General features: G+C 60.2%; 2 protein-coding genes across 3 annotated transcripts in view; one reads left to right on the plus strand and one right to left on the minus strand.

Annotated features, from left to right (window-relative positions):
* DCAF8 (DDB1 and CUL4 associated factor 8) overlaps positions 1-6032 on the plus strand; it is a 37325-nt gene extending 31293 nt beyond the window's left edge. For both annotated transcript variants that reach the window (XM_083879021.1, XM_083879022.1), the window contains exons 12-14: positions 1192-1311; positions 1378-1494; positions 4743-6032. In XM_083879021.1, the coding sequence (XP_083735147.1) occupies positions 1192-1311; positions 1378-1494; positions 4743-4853 (348 nt within the window). In that variant the 3' untranslated portion in view covers positions 4854-6032. The remainder of the gene's footprint in view (positions 1-1191; positions 1312-1377; positions 1495-4742) is intronic.
* Positions 6033-7913: 1881 nt separating this feature from the next.
* On the minus strand, positions 7914-18091 carry PEA15 (proliferation and apoptosis adaptor protein 15). The gene is made up of 4 exons (XM_083879024.1): positions 18039-18091; positions 11255-11428; positions 10223-10378; positions 7914-8343 (listed from the first exon to the last, which is right to left on the minus strand). Exons 2-4 carry the CDS (start codon positions 11424-11426, stop codon positions 8279-8281), a joined length of 393 nt encoding a protein of 130 aa, XP_083735150.1. The 5' UTR covers positions 11427-11428; positions 18039-18091; the 3' UTR covers positions 7914-8278.
* Positions 18092-18661: the final 570 nt, after the last annotated feature.

The raw sequence follows: 18661 nt of genomic DNA on the forward strand, positions 1-18661 counted from the left end.
ATTCCTGACCCCACAATTCCTGTTTTCCCATGTTTTTCCCCAGGTGAACTGCCTGGAGCCTCACCCTTACCTGTCCCAATCCCATTCCCAGTCCCACAATTCCCATTTTTTTCCCATTTTCCTGTGTTTTTCCGCAGGTGAACTGCCTGGAGCCTCACCCTTACCTGTCCCAATCCCATTCCTGACCCCACAGTTCCCATTTTCCCTCCATTTTTCGCCAGGTGAACTGCCTGGAGCCTCACCTTTATCATCCCCAATCCCATTCCTGACCCCACAATTCCCATTTTCCCGTGTTTTCCCCAGGTGGACTGCCTGGAGCCTCACCCCCACCTGTCCCAATCCCATTCCTGACCCCACAATTCCCATTTTCCTGTGTTTTTCCCCAGGTGAACTGCCTGGAGCCTCACCCTTACCTGTCCCAATCCCATTCCCAGCCCCACAATTCCCATTTTTTCCCATTTTCCTGTGTTTTTCCCCAGGTGAACTGCCTGGAGCCTCACCCTTATCATGCCCAATCCCATTCCCAGTCCCACAATTCCCATTTTTCCCATTTTCCTGTGTTTTCCCCAGGTGGACTGCCTGGAGCCTCACCCCCACCTGTCCCAATCCCATTCCTGACCCCACAATTCCCATTTTCCTGTGTTTTTCCCCAGGTGAACTGCCTGGAGCCTCACCCTTACCTGTCCCAATCCCATTCCCAGTCCCACAATTCCCATTTTTTTCCCATTTTCCCGTGTTTTCCCCAGGTGAACTGCCTGGAGCCTCACCCTTACCTGTCCCAATCCCATTCCCAGTCCCACAATTCCCATTTTTTTCCCATTTTCCCGTGTTTTCCCCAGGTGAACTGCCTGGAGCCTCACCCTTACCTGTCCCAATCCCATTCCTGACCCCACAGTTCCCATTTTCCCTCCATTTTTCGCCAGGTGAACTGCCTGGAGCCTCACCTTTATCATCCCCAATCCCATTCCTGACCCCACAATTCCCATTTTCCCGTGTTTTTCCGCAGGTGAACTGCCTGGAGCCTCACCCCCACCTGTCCCAATCCCGTTCCTGACCCCACAATTCCCATTTTTCCCATTTTCCCGTGTTTTTCCCCAGGTGAACTGCCTGGATTGACAGATCCCCCATCCCCAATCCCATTCCCAGTCCCACAATTCCCATTTTTTCCCATTTTCCCATGTTTTTCCGCAGGTGAACTGCCTGGAGCCTCACCCCCACCTGCCCGTGCTGGCCACCAGCGGGCTGGACCACGACGTCAAGATCTGGGCGCCCACGGCCGAGGCCCCCACGGAGCTGAAGGGCCTCAAGGAGGTGGGTGGGGCCCTGCTGGGGGTTTCTCCCTGTTTTCCATGGAATGCTGATCCGTTCCCACCGCAGGTGATCAAGAAGAACAAGGTGGAGCGGGACGAGGACAGCCTGCACCACACGGACATGTTCGACAGCCACATGCTCTGGTTCCTCATGCACCACCTGCGCCAGCGCCGCCACCACCGGGTACTGCTGCTGCCCTCCTGCCTCTCGGCCCCCCTGTGCACCTCTTTTCCTGCCTTTCCCTGCTTTTTCCTGCTTTTCCCTGCTTTTTCCACCTTTTTCCTGCTTTTCCACCTTTTTCCTGCTTTTTCCACTTTTTTTCCTGCTTTTTTCCTGCTTTTTCCTGCTTTTCCACCTTTTTCCTGCTTTTTCCACTTTTTTTCCTGCTTTTTTCCTGCTTTTTTTCCTGCTTTTTTTCCTGCTTTTTTTCCTGCTTTTTTTCCTGCTTTTTTTCCTGCTTTTTTCCCTGCTTTTTCCTGCTTTTCCCTGCTTTTTTTCCTGCTTTTTTTCCTGCTTTTTTTCCTGCTTTTTTTCCTGCTTTTTTTCCTGCTTTTTTTCCTGCTTTTTTTCCTGCTTTTTTCCCTGCTTTTTCCTGCTTTTTCCCGCTTTTTCCCTGCTTTTTCCCTGCTTTTTCCCTGCTTTTTCCCTGCTTTTTTTCCTGCTTTTTTTCCTGCTTTTTTTCCTGCTTTTTTTCTTGCTTTTTTTCCTGCTTTTTTTCCTGCTTTTTTTCCTGCTTTTCCCTGCTTTTTCCCTGCTTTTTCCCTGCTTTTTCCACTTTTTCCCTGCTTTTTCCCTGCTTTTTCCTGCTTTTTTTCCTGCTTTTTTTCCTGCTTTTTTTCCTGCTTTTTTTCCTGCTTTTTTTCCTGCTTTTTCCTGCTTTTTCCCGCTTTTTCCCTGCTTTTTCCCTGCTTTTTCCCTGCTTTTTCCCTGCTTTTTCCCTGCTTTTTTTCCTGCTTTTTTTCTTGCTTTTTTTCCTGCTTTTTTTCCTGCTTTTTTTCCTGCTTTTCCCTGCTTTTTCCCTGCTTTTTCCCTGCTTTTTCCCTGCTTTTTCCCTGCTTTTTCCCTGCTTTTCCTCTGCTTTTTTTCCTGCTTTTCCCCCCCCTTTTTTTCTATTTTCTTCCTTTTTCCCTGCTTTTTTTCGTGTGGTTTTTCCCCTTGTTCCCCCCTTTTCTTTTCCCACCTCTTTTCCCACCTCTTCTCCCTCTTTTCCACCTTTTCTCCTGCTTTTTCCACTTTTTTCCTGCTTTTTCCCCCCTTTTTTCTATTTTCTTCATTTTTCCCTGCTTTTTTCGTGTGGTTTTTCCCACCTTGTTCCCCCCTTTTCCTTTCCCACCTTCTTTCCCACCCCTTCTCCCTCTTTTCCACTTCCTTTTCACCTTTTCCTGTTTTTTTTCCACTTTTTTCGTGTGGTTTTTCCCCTCATTCCTCCCTTTTCCTTTCCCACCCCTTCTCCCTCTTGTCCATCTCTTTCCCTGCTTTTCCCTGCTTTTTCCACTCTTTTCCCTGCTTTTTTCCTGTTTTTCCCTGCCTTTTTCCTGCTTTTTTCCACTTTTTTCCCCCACTTTTTCCTGCTTTTTTCGTGTTTTTTTGTTTTTTCCCCTCATTCCCCCCTTTTCCTTTCCCACCCCTTCTCCCTCTTGTCCACCTCCTTTTCACCCTCTGCTTTTCCCCACTTTCCCCCCACTTTTTTCATGTGTTTTTTCCCCTCATTCCCCCCTTTTCCTCCCTCTCCTTTCTCCCTCCTCTCCTGTTTTCCCCACTTCCCCATATCTGATCCCATTTCCCAGTCCCCCCATTTCCGACCCTGTTTTCCCCATTTTCCCCATTTCTAACCCAGCATTTCCCCTTTTTTCCCCATTTCTGACCCCATTTCCCCATTTCTGACCCCGCTTTTCCCATTTCTGACCCCGTTTTTCCCATTTCTGACCTCATTTCCCTATTTCTGACCCTGTTTTTCCTGTTTCTGACCCTATTTTCCCATTTCTAACTCCATTTTCCTATTTCTAACCCCATTTTCCCCATTATCCCCATTTTTGACCCCATTTCTAACCCCGTTGTCCCCATTTCTGACCCCATGTTCCCATTTCTGACCCAAATTTCCCCATTTCTGACCCCATTTCTGACCCCATTGTCCCCATTCCTGACCCCAATTCCCCCGTTTCTAACCCCATCTCTCTCCATTTCTAACCCAAATTTCTTCAATACCCCATTTCCCCATTTCTGACCCCATTTCTGACCCCGTTGTCCCCATTTCTGACCCCATTGTCCCCATTCCTGACCCCATTCCTGACCCCATTGTCCCCATTCCTGACCCCATTGTCCCCATTCCTGACCCCATTCCTGACCCCATTGTCCCCATTCCTGACCCCATTGTCCCCACTCCTGACCCCACTGTCCCCATGTCCCCATTCCTGACCCCACTGTCCCCACTCCTGACCCCACTGTCCCCATTCCTGACCCCACTGTCCCCATGTCCTCACTCCTGACCCCACTGTCCCCATGTCCCCATTCCTGACCCCACTGTCCCCATTCCTGACCCCACTGTCCCCATTCCTGACCCCACTGTCCTCACTCCTGACCCCACTGTCCCCATGTCCCCATTCCTGACCCCACTGTCCCCATTCCTGACCCCACTGTCCCCACTCCTGACCCCACTGTCCCCATGTCCCCATTCCTGACCCCACTGTCCCCATGTCCCCATTCCTGACCCCACTGTCCCCATTCCTGACCCCACTGTCCCCACTCCTGACCCCACTGTCCCGTGTCCCCATTCCTGACCCCACTGTCCCCATGTCCCCATTCCTGACCCCACTGTCCCCATTCCTGACCCCACTGTCCCCATGTCCCCACTCCTGACCCCACTGTCCCCGTGTCCCCATTCCTGACCCCACTGTCCCCATTCCTGACCCCACTGTCCCGTGTCCCCATTCCTGACCCCACTGTCCCCATGTCCCCATTCCTGTCCCCATTCCTGACCCCACTGTCCCCATTCCTGACCCCACTGTCCCCATGTCCCCATTCCTGACCCCATTCCTGACCCCACTGTCCCCATTCCTGACCCCACTGTCCCGTGTCCCCACTCCTGACCCCATTGTCCCCATTGTCCCCATTCCTGACCCCACTGTCCCATGTCCCCATCCTGACCCCACTGTCCCCATGTCCCCATTCCTGACCCCATTGTCCCCACTCCTGACCCCACTGTCCCGTGTCCCCATTCCTGACCCCACTGTCCCCATTCCTGACCCCATGTCCCTGTCCCCATTCCTGACCCCACTGTCCCCATGTCCCCATCCTGACCCCACTGTCCCCGTGTCCCCATTCCTGACCCCACTGTCCCCATGTCCCCATCCTGACCCCACTGTCCCCATGTCCCCATTCCTGACCCCACTGTCCCATGTCCCCATCCTGACCCCATGTCCGTGTCCCCGCAGCGCCGCCGTGACCCCGGGGCGGACTCTCCGTCGGACGACTCCGGGAGCTCCTCGGACACGTCGGACGATGAGGAGGAGGGGCCGGACCGGGTGCAGTGCATGCCCTCGTGAGCCCCACCCGCCCCAAACCCCCAAAAACCCCCCAAAAACACCCCAAATCCCCGCCCCGGGGGGCCCCGCCCCACTAACACTTGGAGCTTTCTATTGGCCCTGTTCAGCCCCCCAAAATTCCCTTTTCTTGGGGTCCCCTCTCCCTTTTTTCCCCTTTTTTTCCCCTTTTTTTCCCCCTTTTTGGGGTTGCCTCTCCCTTTTTTTCCCCTTCTTTTCCCTTTTTTTCCCCCCCTTTTTTCCCCTTTTTGGGGTCCCCTCTCCTTCTTTTCCCCCTTTTCCCCCTTTTTTTCCCCTTATTTTCTCCTTTTTCCCCTTTTTTCCCCTTTTTTGGGGTCCTCTCTTTTTTTTCTCCTTTTTTTGGGGTCCTTCCTCAATTTAGGGGGATCCAGGGGGGGATTTTTTACTGCCCCCTCCTGCAGTTTTTTTGGGACCCCTCCCACACCCCTTAAGCTTTTCTTTTTTTGGGGAGGGGGTCCCACCCCTTTTTTCCTCATTTTCCCACTTTTTCCCCCTTTTTTTCCACATTTTCCCCACTTTTTTTCCCTCTTTCCCCTCTTTATTTTCCCCCCTTTTCTCCTTGCCCTTCATCTCCTTTTTTCCTCCCTTTTCCCCCATTTTTCCTTTTTTTTCCCCATTTTTCTTTCTCCCCTTTCCCTCCCTTTTTCCTTTTCTCCCCATTTTTCTTTTTCCCTTTTATTTTTTCTCTTATTTTCCCCCTTTTTTCCCCTCGTTTTTTCCCCCCTCCTTCCCTCCCTTTTCCCCCTTCTTTCCTCCCTTTTTCACCTCTTTTTTTCCCCATTTTTTCCCCATTTTTTCCCTATTTTTCCCCCTTTTTTTTCCCATTTTCCCCCATTTTTCCCCATTTTCCCCCATTTTTCCCCATTTTTCCCGGGGGCTCTCCCTCCCTCTGTACATAGCCGTGATTTGCACTTGGTTTGGCCCCTTTTACCCCAAAAAAACCCCCCCAAAAAAACCCTTTTATTTCCCATTTCTTTTCTCGGGGGAGGGGTTCAGGAGGGGTTTTTTTGGGGGGAAAAAAACCCCAAATTTTTTCCCTGTTTAGAGGCCTAATTTTATATTGTATTAAATAAACCAAATGGGCCCGGGAGTTCTCCCTGGCAGAGCTGTAAAAGTTGGGATATATATTATATATAAATGCAATAAAAATGACTCAACGAGCCCCAGACTCCCCAAAATTTCTCTCCCAACCCCCCAAAACTTCCCTTTTTTATTTTTTCCCCCCTTTTTCCCAGATTTTCCCCCAAAAACCCTCGCACAGAGCAGCTTTTTTCCATCTTTATCAATACACAGTCAGCACGGTCTGGGGGAGGGGAGGGGATTTTGGGGAGGGGGAATTTTGGGGAGGGGATTTGGGGGGGGGGGGGGGAACACCCAGAGAAAACCCCCCCCCAGGATTTTAGGAAGGTCAAAAAACAGTCGATTTTTCACCAAATCCAGCGTTTTTCACAGAGATTTGGGGTTGGGGACAATAAATAAAGGAAATTTGGGGTGGGGAGGGGGACACAGGGATAATTTGGGGAGGGGGGGGGTGGGGACACACGAGCCGGTGGCTGCTGCGGGTTTTAGCTTTTATTAAATAAAATATATTAATTAATTAACATTTAATTAACTCTGCTGCCCCTCTGCCCCCTTGGGTTAGTAACTAAACCTGATCCCCAAAAATTCCCCACCCTCCCCCCAACCCTCTCCCAGTTTGGGGGCTCCTCCCTCCCAGTTTGGGACTGGGAGGACCCCCCCAGCCTCAAAAATTATGGGGTCAAGGTGTCCACCCTTAAAAAGGAATTTTGGGGATTTTTCCTCAATTTTAGGGATTTTTTCCCCAATTTTTGGGGGCGTTCCCCCAATTTTAGGGGTCATTTTTTGCTGCCACCCACCCCCCCCCAAAATGGGAATTTTGGGGGTTTTTCCTCAGTTTTTTTTTTTTTTGGGGGGGTCACCACGTTCAGCCTCTCCCTCAAAAAAATAATTTTTGGGGGTTCATCACTTTGTGCCCCTGAAAAATGAGAATTTTGGTGGTTTTTTTTCCTCAATTTTGCAGGGTCACCACTTTGTCCCATCAAAAAATGGGAATTTTAAGAGATTTTCCTCAATTTTGTGGGTTCACCACTCCTGTCCCCTCAAAAAATGGGAATTTTGGGGGTTTTCCCCAGTTTCATGGGGTCACCACTTTGTCCTGCCCAAAAAAGGGAATTTCAGGGGTTTTCCTCCATTTGGGGGTTCTTTTCCCCAATTTTGGGGGGTCACAGTTTCCTGCCCTCCCCCCTAAAATGGGAATTTTGGGATTTTTTTTTCCCCATTTTTGGGGGGGTCACCACTTCCTGGGTTCCCCAATTTGGGGGTCAAAATTTGCTGCCCCCTCCCCTCCAAAAAAAGGGTATTTGGGTTTTTTTCCCCAATTTTTGGGGGGCCACCACTCACTGTCCCCCCCCACTTTTGTCACCTCCTTGTCCCCTCCTGTCCCATCCTGGGGGGGCCGAGACCCCCCCCCCAAATTCAGCCCCGACCTCGGCGCCCTCCCGACCTCCCCTGACCCTCCTGGGCCCCCCACCCCAAAATTTGGGGGGTCCCGGTGCTTGTGACCCCCCAAAATTGGGGTTGGGGGGATCTCAATGTCTGTGACCCCCCCCAAAATTGGGGTTGGGGGTCCTAAATATCTGTGACCCCCCAAAAAAATTTGGGGTGGGGGAATTCTGGTGTGACCCCCCCCCCAAAATTTACACCAAATGAGCCCCCCAAAAATTGGGGTGGGGGGATCTCAATGTCTGTGACCCCCAAAAATTGGGGTGGGAGGTCCCAGTTTCTGTGACCCCTCCCCCCCAAAAAAAATTGGGGTTGGGGGTCTCAGTCCCTGTCACTCCCCCCTGTGACCCCCCCAAATTGGGGTGGGGGCTCCCTGTGACCCCAAATTTAGGGTTGGGGGGGTCCTAATACTTTTAACCCCCCCCAAATTGGGGTGGGGGTCTCAACTGCCTCTGATCCCAAAATTTAGGGGGGGGGGGTCCCATTATTTTTACCACCCCCCCAAACTGGGGTGGAGGGGGGTCCCTGTGCCTGTGACCCCCCAAATTTATGCTGGGGGGGGTCCCAATATTTTTAACCCCCCAAATTGAGGTTTGGGGGGGGTTGGTCCCATTTTTTTCTGCCCCTCCTCAACTTACCCACATTTTGGGGGGGGGATCCCCATCCCTCTCCCCCCCCCCTAAATCGAGACCTTTTTTTTTTTTTGGGGGGGTCCCATGGGAATTCTCCCCCCTCCCTTAAATTCCCCCCTTCCCCATTTTTGGGGGGGGGGGGGGGTGTTTAAGACGCTGTTGGTGCCCCTCCCCCTCCCCTGAGCCCCCCCAGGGCTGGAATTTGGGGAGGGGGCTCTGGGGGGGGGCGGGGGGGGCTCCTCCTCCTCCTGCTCAGGCCTTTTTCGGGGGGGGGGCCAGTTTGATGATCTCCTCCTCCGAGGGCTGCCGGATGATGTCTGGGGAGGGGGGGACACGGGGGGTCAGGGGGGTCTGGGGGTGTCACCCCCCTCATGACAGAGGGTCCCCAACCCTGCCCGGGGGGTCCCAAACCCTTCCTGGGATAATTGGGATTGGGGGGAGGGGGGTCCCTGTCCCTCCCGGGGGGTCCCCAGCCCTTCCTGGGGTTCCTCAGCCGTTCCCAGGGGGGTCTTTTATCCCCGCCCCCCCCAAGGGTCCCTGTCACAGCTCTGGGGCTTTTGTCCCCAATTTTGGGGGGCCCCCACTCACTGTGTGTCCCTGTCCCCGCCTTTTGTCACCTCCCTGTCCCTTCCTGCCCTGCCCCCACCCCAAAATCAGCCCCAACCTCGGCGCCCTCCCGACCCTCCTGTGCCGCCCCCCAGGAGGGTCCCCAACCCTGCTGGGGGTCCCCAACCCTTTCTGGGGGGTTTTTATCCCCCTGGAGTCCCTGTCACAGCTTTGGGATAATGGCGGGGGGGGGGTCCCAGGCCTTCAGCCCTTCCTGGGGATAATTGGGGGGGGGGGGTCCCTGTCCCTCCCCTGGGGGTCCCCAGCCCTTCCTGGGGGGGTCTTTTATCCCCTTGGCGTCCCTGTCACAGCCTTGGGATAATGGGGAGGGTCCCAGCCCTTCCCGGGTGGGTCCCCAACCCTTCCCAAGGGTCCCCAACCCTTCTGAGGGATCTCCAACCTTTCCTGGGGGTCCCCAACCCTGCCCGGGGGGGGTCCCCAACCTTTCCTGGGGGTCCCCAACCCTGCCCGGGGGGGGTCCCCAACCTTTCCTGGGGGTCCTCAGCCTTTCCTGGGAGAGAGGAGGGGGTTTCTCACCCTGGAGTCCCTGTCACAGCTTTGGGATAATGGGGAGGGTCCCCAGCCCTTCCCAGGGAAATGAGGGGGGTCCCTGTCCCTACTTCGGGCCCCCCCTCCCTGGCTGGGGGTGGTCTTTTCTCACCCTGGGGTCTGTGTCACAGCCTTGCGATAATGGGGGGTGGTCCTCAACCCTTCTTGATGGGGTCCCTGGCCGTCTTCTGGGTGTCCCTGTCCCTACTTGGTGGCACTTTGTCCCATCCCTGTCCCCATCCCCTGTCCCATCTCTGTCCTGTCCCCACCCCTCCTCTCTTCCCTGGGGGTCCCTGTCCCTGTCCTGGGGACAATCAGGGTCCTTTGGGGGTCCCTGGGGGTCCGTGTCTCTGCCCTGGTTGTCCCCTACTGCCCCTTTCCCTGGCTGTCCCTGTCCCCAGCTGTCCCTGGGGGTCCCCAGCTGTCGCTGAGGGGTCCCTGGCTGTCCCTGGAGGGTCCCTGGGGATCCCAGCTGTCGCTGAGGGGTCCCTGGAGGGTCCCTGGGGATCCCAGCTGTCGCTGAGGGGTCCCTGGCTGTCACCCGCTGTCCCTGGGGGTGCCTGTCCCCAGCCATCCCTGTCCCTTGGCTGTCCCCGGCTGTCCCTGTCCCTGGGGGTCCCTGGATGTCCCCATCCCTGACCGGGGCTCCCTGGCTGTCCTGTCCCCATCTGTCCCTGGGGGACCCCGGCTGTCTGTGGCTGTCCCTGGCTGTCCCCGTCCCTCAGAGGTCCCTGGAGGTCCCTGGCTGTCCCTGGCTGTCCCCATCCCCGGTTGTCCCTGTCCCTGAGGTGTCCCTGAAAGTCCCTGGGGGTCCCTGGCTGTCCCTGTCCCAGCTGTCCCTGGGGGTCCCTGGCTGTCCCTGTCCCAGCTGTCCCTGGGGGTCCCTGTCCCCATCCCTGGCTGTCTCTGGGGGTCCCTGGGTGTCTGGCTGTCCCCATCCCCGATCCCCGGCTGTCCCCATCCCCAGCTGTCCCTGGTTGTCCCTGTCCCTGGGGGGGGGGTCCCCAGCTGTCCCAACCCCGTTTCTGGGGGCTCTCTCACCCTTGTACTTCTTGGCGCTGGGGATGCGGGTGAGCTTGGTGTCCACCTCGTCCTCCTCGGAGATCTTGAGCACCTGCGTGCGGTACTGGACAACCTTGGTCAGCAGGTCCGGCCGGCGCGAGATCTCGAAGATGTGCTCGATGTAGGACAGGTTGTCTGTGACACGGGGACAGCGCGGGGACAGCGCGGGGACACACACGGGACACACACGGGACACACACGGGACACGTGCTGGGCTCGGGCCACCCGCGCTGCGGCCACGGGGGCCCACAGGGGGCGGGGATGGGGACAGGATGGGGACTGGGGACAAGGGACAGGGGTGGGGACTGGGGACAAGGGATGAGGACAGGGGACAGGATGGGGACTGGGAACAGGGATGGGGGATGAGGACAGGAGTGGGGACAGGGGACAGGGATGGGGACAGTGGACAGGGACAGGGATTTGGACAGTGATGGGGACTGGGAACAGGAAACAGGGCTGGGGACAGGGACTGGGATGGGGACGGGGACAGGGACAGGGGACAGGGATGGGAACTGGGAGAAGGGACAGGGATGGGGACAGGGGACAGGGATGGGGACAAGGGACAAGGATGGGGGCTGGAACAGGGATGGGGACAGGGATGGGGACTGGGAACAGGGGACAGGCATGGGGACTGGGAGAAGGGACAGGGACTGGGAGCAGGGAACCGATGACAGGGACTGGGACAGGGCTCAGGGACCAGCAGAGAGCACAGGTGACGGGCTGGGACAGGGGACAGGGACTGGGACAGAGCTCAGGTGATGGGGACGGGGACTGAGCCAGGGCTCAGGGCACCGGGCTGGGGACCAGCGCAGGGCTGGAGCAGCCCCGGGGCACAGGGAGGGGACAGTGCCGGTGGCACAGGTGTCCCGGGGCACAGGGAGGGGGCAGTGCCGGTGGCACAGGGAGGGGACAGTGCCGGTGGCACGGGGTGTCCCGGGGCACAGGGAGGGGACAGTGCCGGTGGCACGGGGAGGGGACAGTGCCGGTGGCACAGGTGTCCCCGGGGCACACCTCGGTCCAGTTTGCTGTGGCGCTCCAGGAAGGCGAACCAGTGGTGGCCGGTGGCGATGGCGTCGCCCTCCCCGCTGGGGATGTCCTCGCGACACGCCGACTTGAGCTGCTCCAGGTCCTCGGCCGTGATGTTCTGGGCCAGCTCCTCCAGCAGACTGCGGTACTCGGCCATGGCTGGGGACAGGGGACAGGGGGGACATTGGGGACATCAGGGACATGGGGACATGGCTGTTCTGGGCCAGCCCCTCCAGCAGACTGCGGTACTCGGCCATGGCTGGGGACAGGGGACAGAGGGGACATCGGGGACATGGGGATATGGCTGGGGACAGGGGGTATTGGGGACATCCGGGACATTGGGGACATCACGGACATGGCTGGGGACAGAGGGGACAGGGAACATCAGGGACATGGGGCATGGTATATGGGGGACACTTGGGGACATGGGGGACACAGGACTTGGCCGTGGCTGGGGACAGGGGGGACATGAAGGACAAGGCCACAGCTGGGGACAGGGGACACAGGGGACATCAGGGACACGGGACAGGGACATGTCTGTGGGGACACAGGTGACATGGGGGACAGGGGACACACAGGACATGGGGGACATGAGAGACAAGGGACACGGCCTCGAGTGACATGAGTGACATGGGACAGAGCCACGTGTGACAGGAGTGCTCCTGCTCTCAGCCACGCGTGTCACAAGTGACAGGAGACTCAGCCATGCGTGTCACCAGTGTCCCCAGCCCCAATCCCTGCCAGCCCAAATCCCTGGTGTCATCAGTGTCCCCAGACTCAGTCCCTGGTGTCATCAGTGTCCCCAGCCCCAATCCCTGGTGTCATGAATGTCCCCAAGCTCAGCTGCTCAAGTCACAACTGTCTCAGCCTCAGTCCCTGGTGTCACAACTGTCCCCAGACTCAGCCACCGGTGTCCCCAGTGTCCTCAGCCACCGGTGTCAGGACTGTCCCCAGTCCCTGCTGTCACTGTGTCCCCAGACTCAGTCCCAGTGTCACGACTGTCCCCAGGCTCAGTCCCGATGTCAGGACTGTCCCCAGGCTCAGTCCCGGTGTCCCGACTGTCCCCAGGCTCGGTCCCAGTGTCACAATTGTCCCCAGGCTCAGTCCCGGTGTCCCGACTGTCCCCAGGCTCGGTCCCCGCTGTCCCCGGTGCCAGCCCAGCCCCCCCGGCCATGACTCATGTGACACTCACGGGATGTGACACGGACCGAGCAGGGACCCCCCCCGACCCCCCCTTTGCACGTGGGCGTGGGGACAGCCCTGCCACTGTCACCTTCCTTTGCACACTCACACTAAATTCACACTGACCCCCCTTTGCACACTCACCCCCATAACACTGCCCCCCTTTGCACACTCACCACAGATTTGCACTGACCCCCCCGTTTGCACACTCACCCCAAATTCACACTGAGCCCCCGGGCACTGACCCCCTTCCCCTTGGCACACTCACCCCCCTTAACACTGACAACCCCTTTTGCACACTCACCCCAAACTCACACTGACACCCCCCATGCACTGACCCCTCCTTTGCACGGGGCTGTTTGCACACACACCCTGAATTCACACTGATCCCCCATTGCACAGACCCCCACACACTTTGCACCGGCACCCCCCTTTGCACGCTCACCCTGAATTCAGTGACACCCCCGCTTTGCACACTCAGCCCATGGGTTTGCCTTGACCTCCCCTTGCACACTCATCGCTAATTCACAGCGCTCCTCCTTGCACACGCACCTCATGCTATCACAGTGCTGACACCCCTTTGCACACTCACCCCAAATTCACACTGATCCCCTTTTGCACACTCACCCCAAATCCATATTGACACCCCATTCACACACTCACCCCAAATTCATATTGATGCCCCCTTTGCACACTCATCTCAAACTCAGTGACCCCCCCTTTGCACAGACCCCACGGCTTTTCAGGGACCCCCCTTGCACACCCATCCTGCCCTTGCACAGCCCTCCCTGCACAATCTGACCCCCCTTTGCACACTTACCCCAAATTCACACTGACCGCCTGTTTCCACCGACCCCCTCTGCACATTCAGTCCCTTTGCACACTCACCCCTTGCACTCTCACCCTAAATTCACATTGACCATCTCTTTGCACACTCACCCCCTTGCACACTCCTCCAAATTCCCAGACCCTCCCTTTGCACACTCATCCCAAATTCACATTGACCCCCCTTTCCACACTCACCCTCCTTGCACACTCATCCCCTTTCCACTGACACCCTTTGCACACTCACCATTGAACTGACCTCCCCTTGCACACTCCCCAGTTCACACTCACCCCCCCTTGCACACTTCCCCCTCCTTTGGGGGGGTCTCAGCGGTGTCTGGGGGGGGTCACTGTCCCCCCTCTCCCGCCGGTCCCCGTCGCCATGGCAACGTCGCCACCCACGCAGGGATGCGGTTACCATGGCAACGGCATCACCGCCTGCCCATCCCCCCACCATGGGGGGCTCCAGGTGACACACGGGGGGTGACACATGGGGGTGACACACACACACACACACACACACACACACACGGGGGGTGACACACACACACACGGGGGGATGTCACACACACACACATACACACACACACACGGGGTCACACACACACACACACACGGGGGTGATACACACACACATGGGGGTGACACACACACACACGGGGGGTGACACACACACACACACATGGGGGTGACACACACACACACACACGGGTCACACACACACACACATGGAGGTGACACACACACACACACGGGTCACACACACAGATGGAGGTCACACACACACACACACACACACATTGGGTGACAAACACACACGGGGGTGTGACACACACACACACGGGGTGACACACACGGGGGGAGGTCACACACACGCACATGGGGTGACACACACACACACGGGGGTGACACACACACACGGGGGTGACACACACACTCGGGGGGTGACACACACATACACACACATACAGGGGAGTGACACACACACACACACACGGGGGGTGACACACACACACACGGGGGGGTGACACACACACACGGGGGTGACACACACACACACGGGGGGGTGACACACACACACACGGGGGTGACACACACACACACACGGGGGGTGACACACACACACACGGGGGGTGACACACACACACACACACGTGGGTGACACACACACACACACGGGGGGTGACACACACACACACACACGGGGGGTGACACACACACACACACGGGGGGTGACACACACACACACACACGGGGGGTGACACACACACACACACGGGGGGTGACACACACACACACGTGGGTGACACACACACACACACGGGGGGTGACACACACACACACGGGGGGTGACACACACACACACGGGGGTGACACACACACACACACGGGGGGTGACACACACACACACGGGGGTGACACACACACACACACGGGGGGTGACACACACACACACACACGTGGGTGACACACACACACACACGGGGGTGACACACACACACACACGGGGGGTGACACACACACACACACACGTGGGTGACACACACACACACACGGGGGGAGGTCACACACACGCACATGGGGTGACACACACACACACACGGGGGTGACACACACACACGGGGGTGACACACACACTCGGGGGGTGACACACACACACACACGGGGGTGACACACACACACGGGGGTGACACACACACTCGGGGGGTGACACACACATACACACACATACAGGGGTGTGACACACACACACAGGGGGGTGACACACACACACACGGGGGTGTGACACACACACACACGGGGGTGACACACACGGGGGGAGGTCACACACACGCACATGGGGTGACACACACACACACACGGGGGGTGACACACACACACAGGGGGGTGATACACACACACACACGGGGGTGACACACACACACGGGGGTGACACACACACTCGGGGGGTGACACACACATACACACACATACAGGGGAGTGACACACACACACAGGGGGGTGACACACACACACGGGTGACACACACACACGGGGGGTGACACACACACTCGGGGGGTGACACACACACACATACAGGGGAGTGACACACACACACACACATACGGGGGGGTGACACACGCGGCCACCTCACTGTCCCTCCCACGCCACGCGCGTGACTCTCCCGTAAACACCGCCCCCTCCCCCCACTCCGGACCCCCCCTCGTGACTGCTCTTGGTAAACAACGCCCCCTCCCCCCCCCACGTGAGACCACCCCCCTCCCCCCCGGCACCGACACCCCGCCCCCCCCCAGGAGGAACAGACGCTCCCCCCACGCCCCCCCCACGCTCCTCTCCAATAACAAACCCTCCCCCTCCCCAAACACCCCCCACGCGCTAACCCTGCCCTGCCCCCTCCCCAAAAAAGGAACGATCCCTCCCCTCCCCCCGTGTCCGAGCGCGGCCCCTTTAAGGCCGCCCATGACTCAGCCCGGGCCGGACACGGGCCCTTCCGCCGGGGGGGGCGGGGACCGGGACCCCCCCCCGCCCTGCGGCCCCTCCCGGCCCCCCCGGGAAAGGAGCGGGCTGGGAACGGGGACCGGGAACGGGGAACGGGGGGGAAATACCCGCGACCCCACGGCGGGACCCCCCCGCCCCATTCACGTTTCTCATGCAAAGCGCCTCATGAATATTGATGACGGGGCGTGGCCCCCGCGGAGGGCCCGTTCGGTGGGGCGGGATGGGGGGCTCGGGGGGGAGTTTGGGGGGTTAATCTCGGTTTGGGGGGGCAGACACGGGTGGGAGGGGCCCCTCCAGGCTTTGCGCCCCCCGGGGGGGGTTTGGGGGGCGCCCACCCCATCGCTGCCCCCCCCAATACCCAGCCCCCCCCCCAGCTGTTTTTGGGGAGGGTGAGGAGAGCGGGACAGGGGGGGAGGGTCCCCCACTGCCCCCCCCCCCACCCGGCGTGGGGACAAGGGGCCCTTTGTGGCTCCGGGAGCGGCGCGGCCGCCTCGGCCCCCCCCGGCCCCCCCGGAATGCGAGTCACTGCCCGGCCCCACGGACACGGCCCTGTGGTCACTGCTCAGCCCCACGGACACGGCCCGGCCCCACGGACACGGCCTGTGGTCACTGCTCAGCCCCACGGACACGGCCCTGTGGTCACTGCTCAGCCCCACGGACACGCTCCAGCCCCACTGTCCGGCCCCACGGACACGGCCCGGCCCCACTGCCCGGCCCCACGGACACGGCCCTGTGGTCACTGCCCGGCCCCACGGACACGGCCCTGTGGTCACTGCCCGGCCCCACGGACACGGCCTGTGGTCACTGCCCGGCCCCACGGACACGGCCCGGCCCCACTGTCCGGCCCCACGGACACGGCCCTGTGGTCACTGCCCGGCCCCACGGACACGGCCTGTGGTCACTGCCCGGCCCCACGGACACGGCCCCGGCCCCACTGTCCGGCCCTATGGTCACTCTCCGTCCCCCCCCAGCCACCGCCCTGCCCCACGGCCCCCCCCCCGTGCTGCCCCTCGGTCCCCTCCGTGTCCCGGGGGGTCCCAGGGGTGTCCCGGGGGGTCCCGGGGGGTCCCAGGGGTGTCCCGGGGGGTCCCGGGGGGTCCCAGGGGTGTCCCGGGGGGTCCCGGGGGGTCCCAGGGGTGTCCCGGGGGGTCCCGCCCTGTCCCGGCGGCCGCAGCATCCCGGCACATCTGGGGCACATCTGGGGCACATCTGGGGCACATCTGGGCGCGATCCTTTCCCCCCACACTCCCCAGACCGTGGCTCAGTTTCCCCGCGCGGGGCCGGGCCGCGGGTGGGGAGGGGGCGATGGGTCCTGGCCCCCCCCGCCGCCCCCGGGCCCTTTCCCGGCCCCCGCCCCGTCCCGAGCCCAGACGCGGAAGCGGCGCCTCCCGGGGCCCAGTTCGGGACCAGTTCGGGACCAGTTTGGGCCCCCCGTGTCCCCCCCTGCGATGTCCCCAAAGGCGGGGGGGTCACCCCGGGCCGGGGATGCGGCGGCACCGCCGGTACTGGGCGGCACTGGGAGCACTGGGAGCACTGGGAGCACTGGGCGGCGGGGACGGGACGGGACGGGACGGGACGGGCGGGGAGCGGGTGACATCCCCGGGGACCCGGTGACATCCCGGGGGGGCTCGGGATGGGGAGGGGGGTCCCGATGTCACCGCGGGGGGGGAGAGACCCCGTGTCCCGCCTGGGAACCGCGACAGGGATGGGGACAGGGGCAGGGACAGGGACGGGGATGGGGAGAGGGATGGGGACAGGGATGGGGACAGGGGGATGGCGGGACCCGCCTGGGGACAGGGACAGGACAGGGACAGGACAGGGGATGGCGGGACCCGCCTGGGGACAGGGACAGGACAGGGACAGGACAGGGGATGGCGGGACCCGCGCGGGCACCGGGAGCCACCGAGTGTCCCCCCCCCCCCCACGAGCGTGTCACGGGTTCGAGCCCCCCCGGCGGCCAAAGGGGAAGTGAAAGGGGGGGGGGGATGGCGGGCACCGGGGGGACCACCGGCACCATTAACCCCTTCCTGCCCGCCCGGGGGGGTATCACCGGAACGGGGGGATGCTCTGGCGGCCGGGGGGGTCACACAGAGCCGGGGGGCATCGCCGCGGGCCGGGAGCGCTGGAACGCCCCGGGAGCGGCCCCGGGAGCGGATGGAGGCGGCGGCCGCGGGCTCCATCCGGTGCCGGAGCGGCCGGGGGGGCCCGGGGAGGGGCCGGGGGTCTCTCGGTGGGGCCGGGCTCCCCCCCCGCCCGCACTTACCCGCCGCGGGCGCTGCCGGTGCCGCTGCCGGTGCCGCTGCCGCCGCTCGGGGCTCTCGGTGCCGCCGCTCGGAGCGGGGATGGGCGGGGCTTAACGGGGCGGGGTCCGAGGGGCGGGGCCTGGAGGGGCGGGGTCAGCGGGGAGGAGCCGCCCCGCCCTCCCCCCGCTCCCCCGGGCCCCCCGCGGCAGAGATTGGGGGGGACAAGGGGGGGACATTGTCACACACGGCCCCGGGGGGGGATGCGGGACAGGGATCCCGCCCGGGATCGGGTAGTGGGATCGGGTGATGGGATCTGGGGATGGGATCTGGGGATGGGATCTGGGGATGGGATCTGGGGATGGGATCCCACTCTGGAATCCCACACAGGGATTTGGCTGTGGGTTCTCACATTGGGATCTCCCACTGGGATCTGGAGCTGGGATCTCACTCTGGGATCAGGCACTGGGATCTGGTAATGGGATCCTGTACTGGGATCTGGCACTGGAATCCCACACTGGGCTGTGACACAGGGATCCCACTCTGGGATCTGGACCTGGGATCTTCCACAGGGATCCCACACTGGGATCTTCCACAGGGATCTCACACAGGGATCTCACACTGGGATCTTCCACAGGGATCCCAC

This window comes from Zosterops lateralis, assembly GCF_965231275.1.
Source record: "Zosterops lateralis genome assembly, chromosome: 27".
In the NCBI taxonomy this organism is placed as follows: Eukaryota; Metazoa; Chordata; class Aves; order Passeriformes; family Zosteropidae; genus Zosterops; species Zosterops lateralis.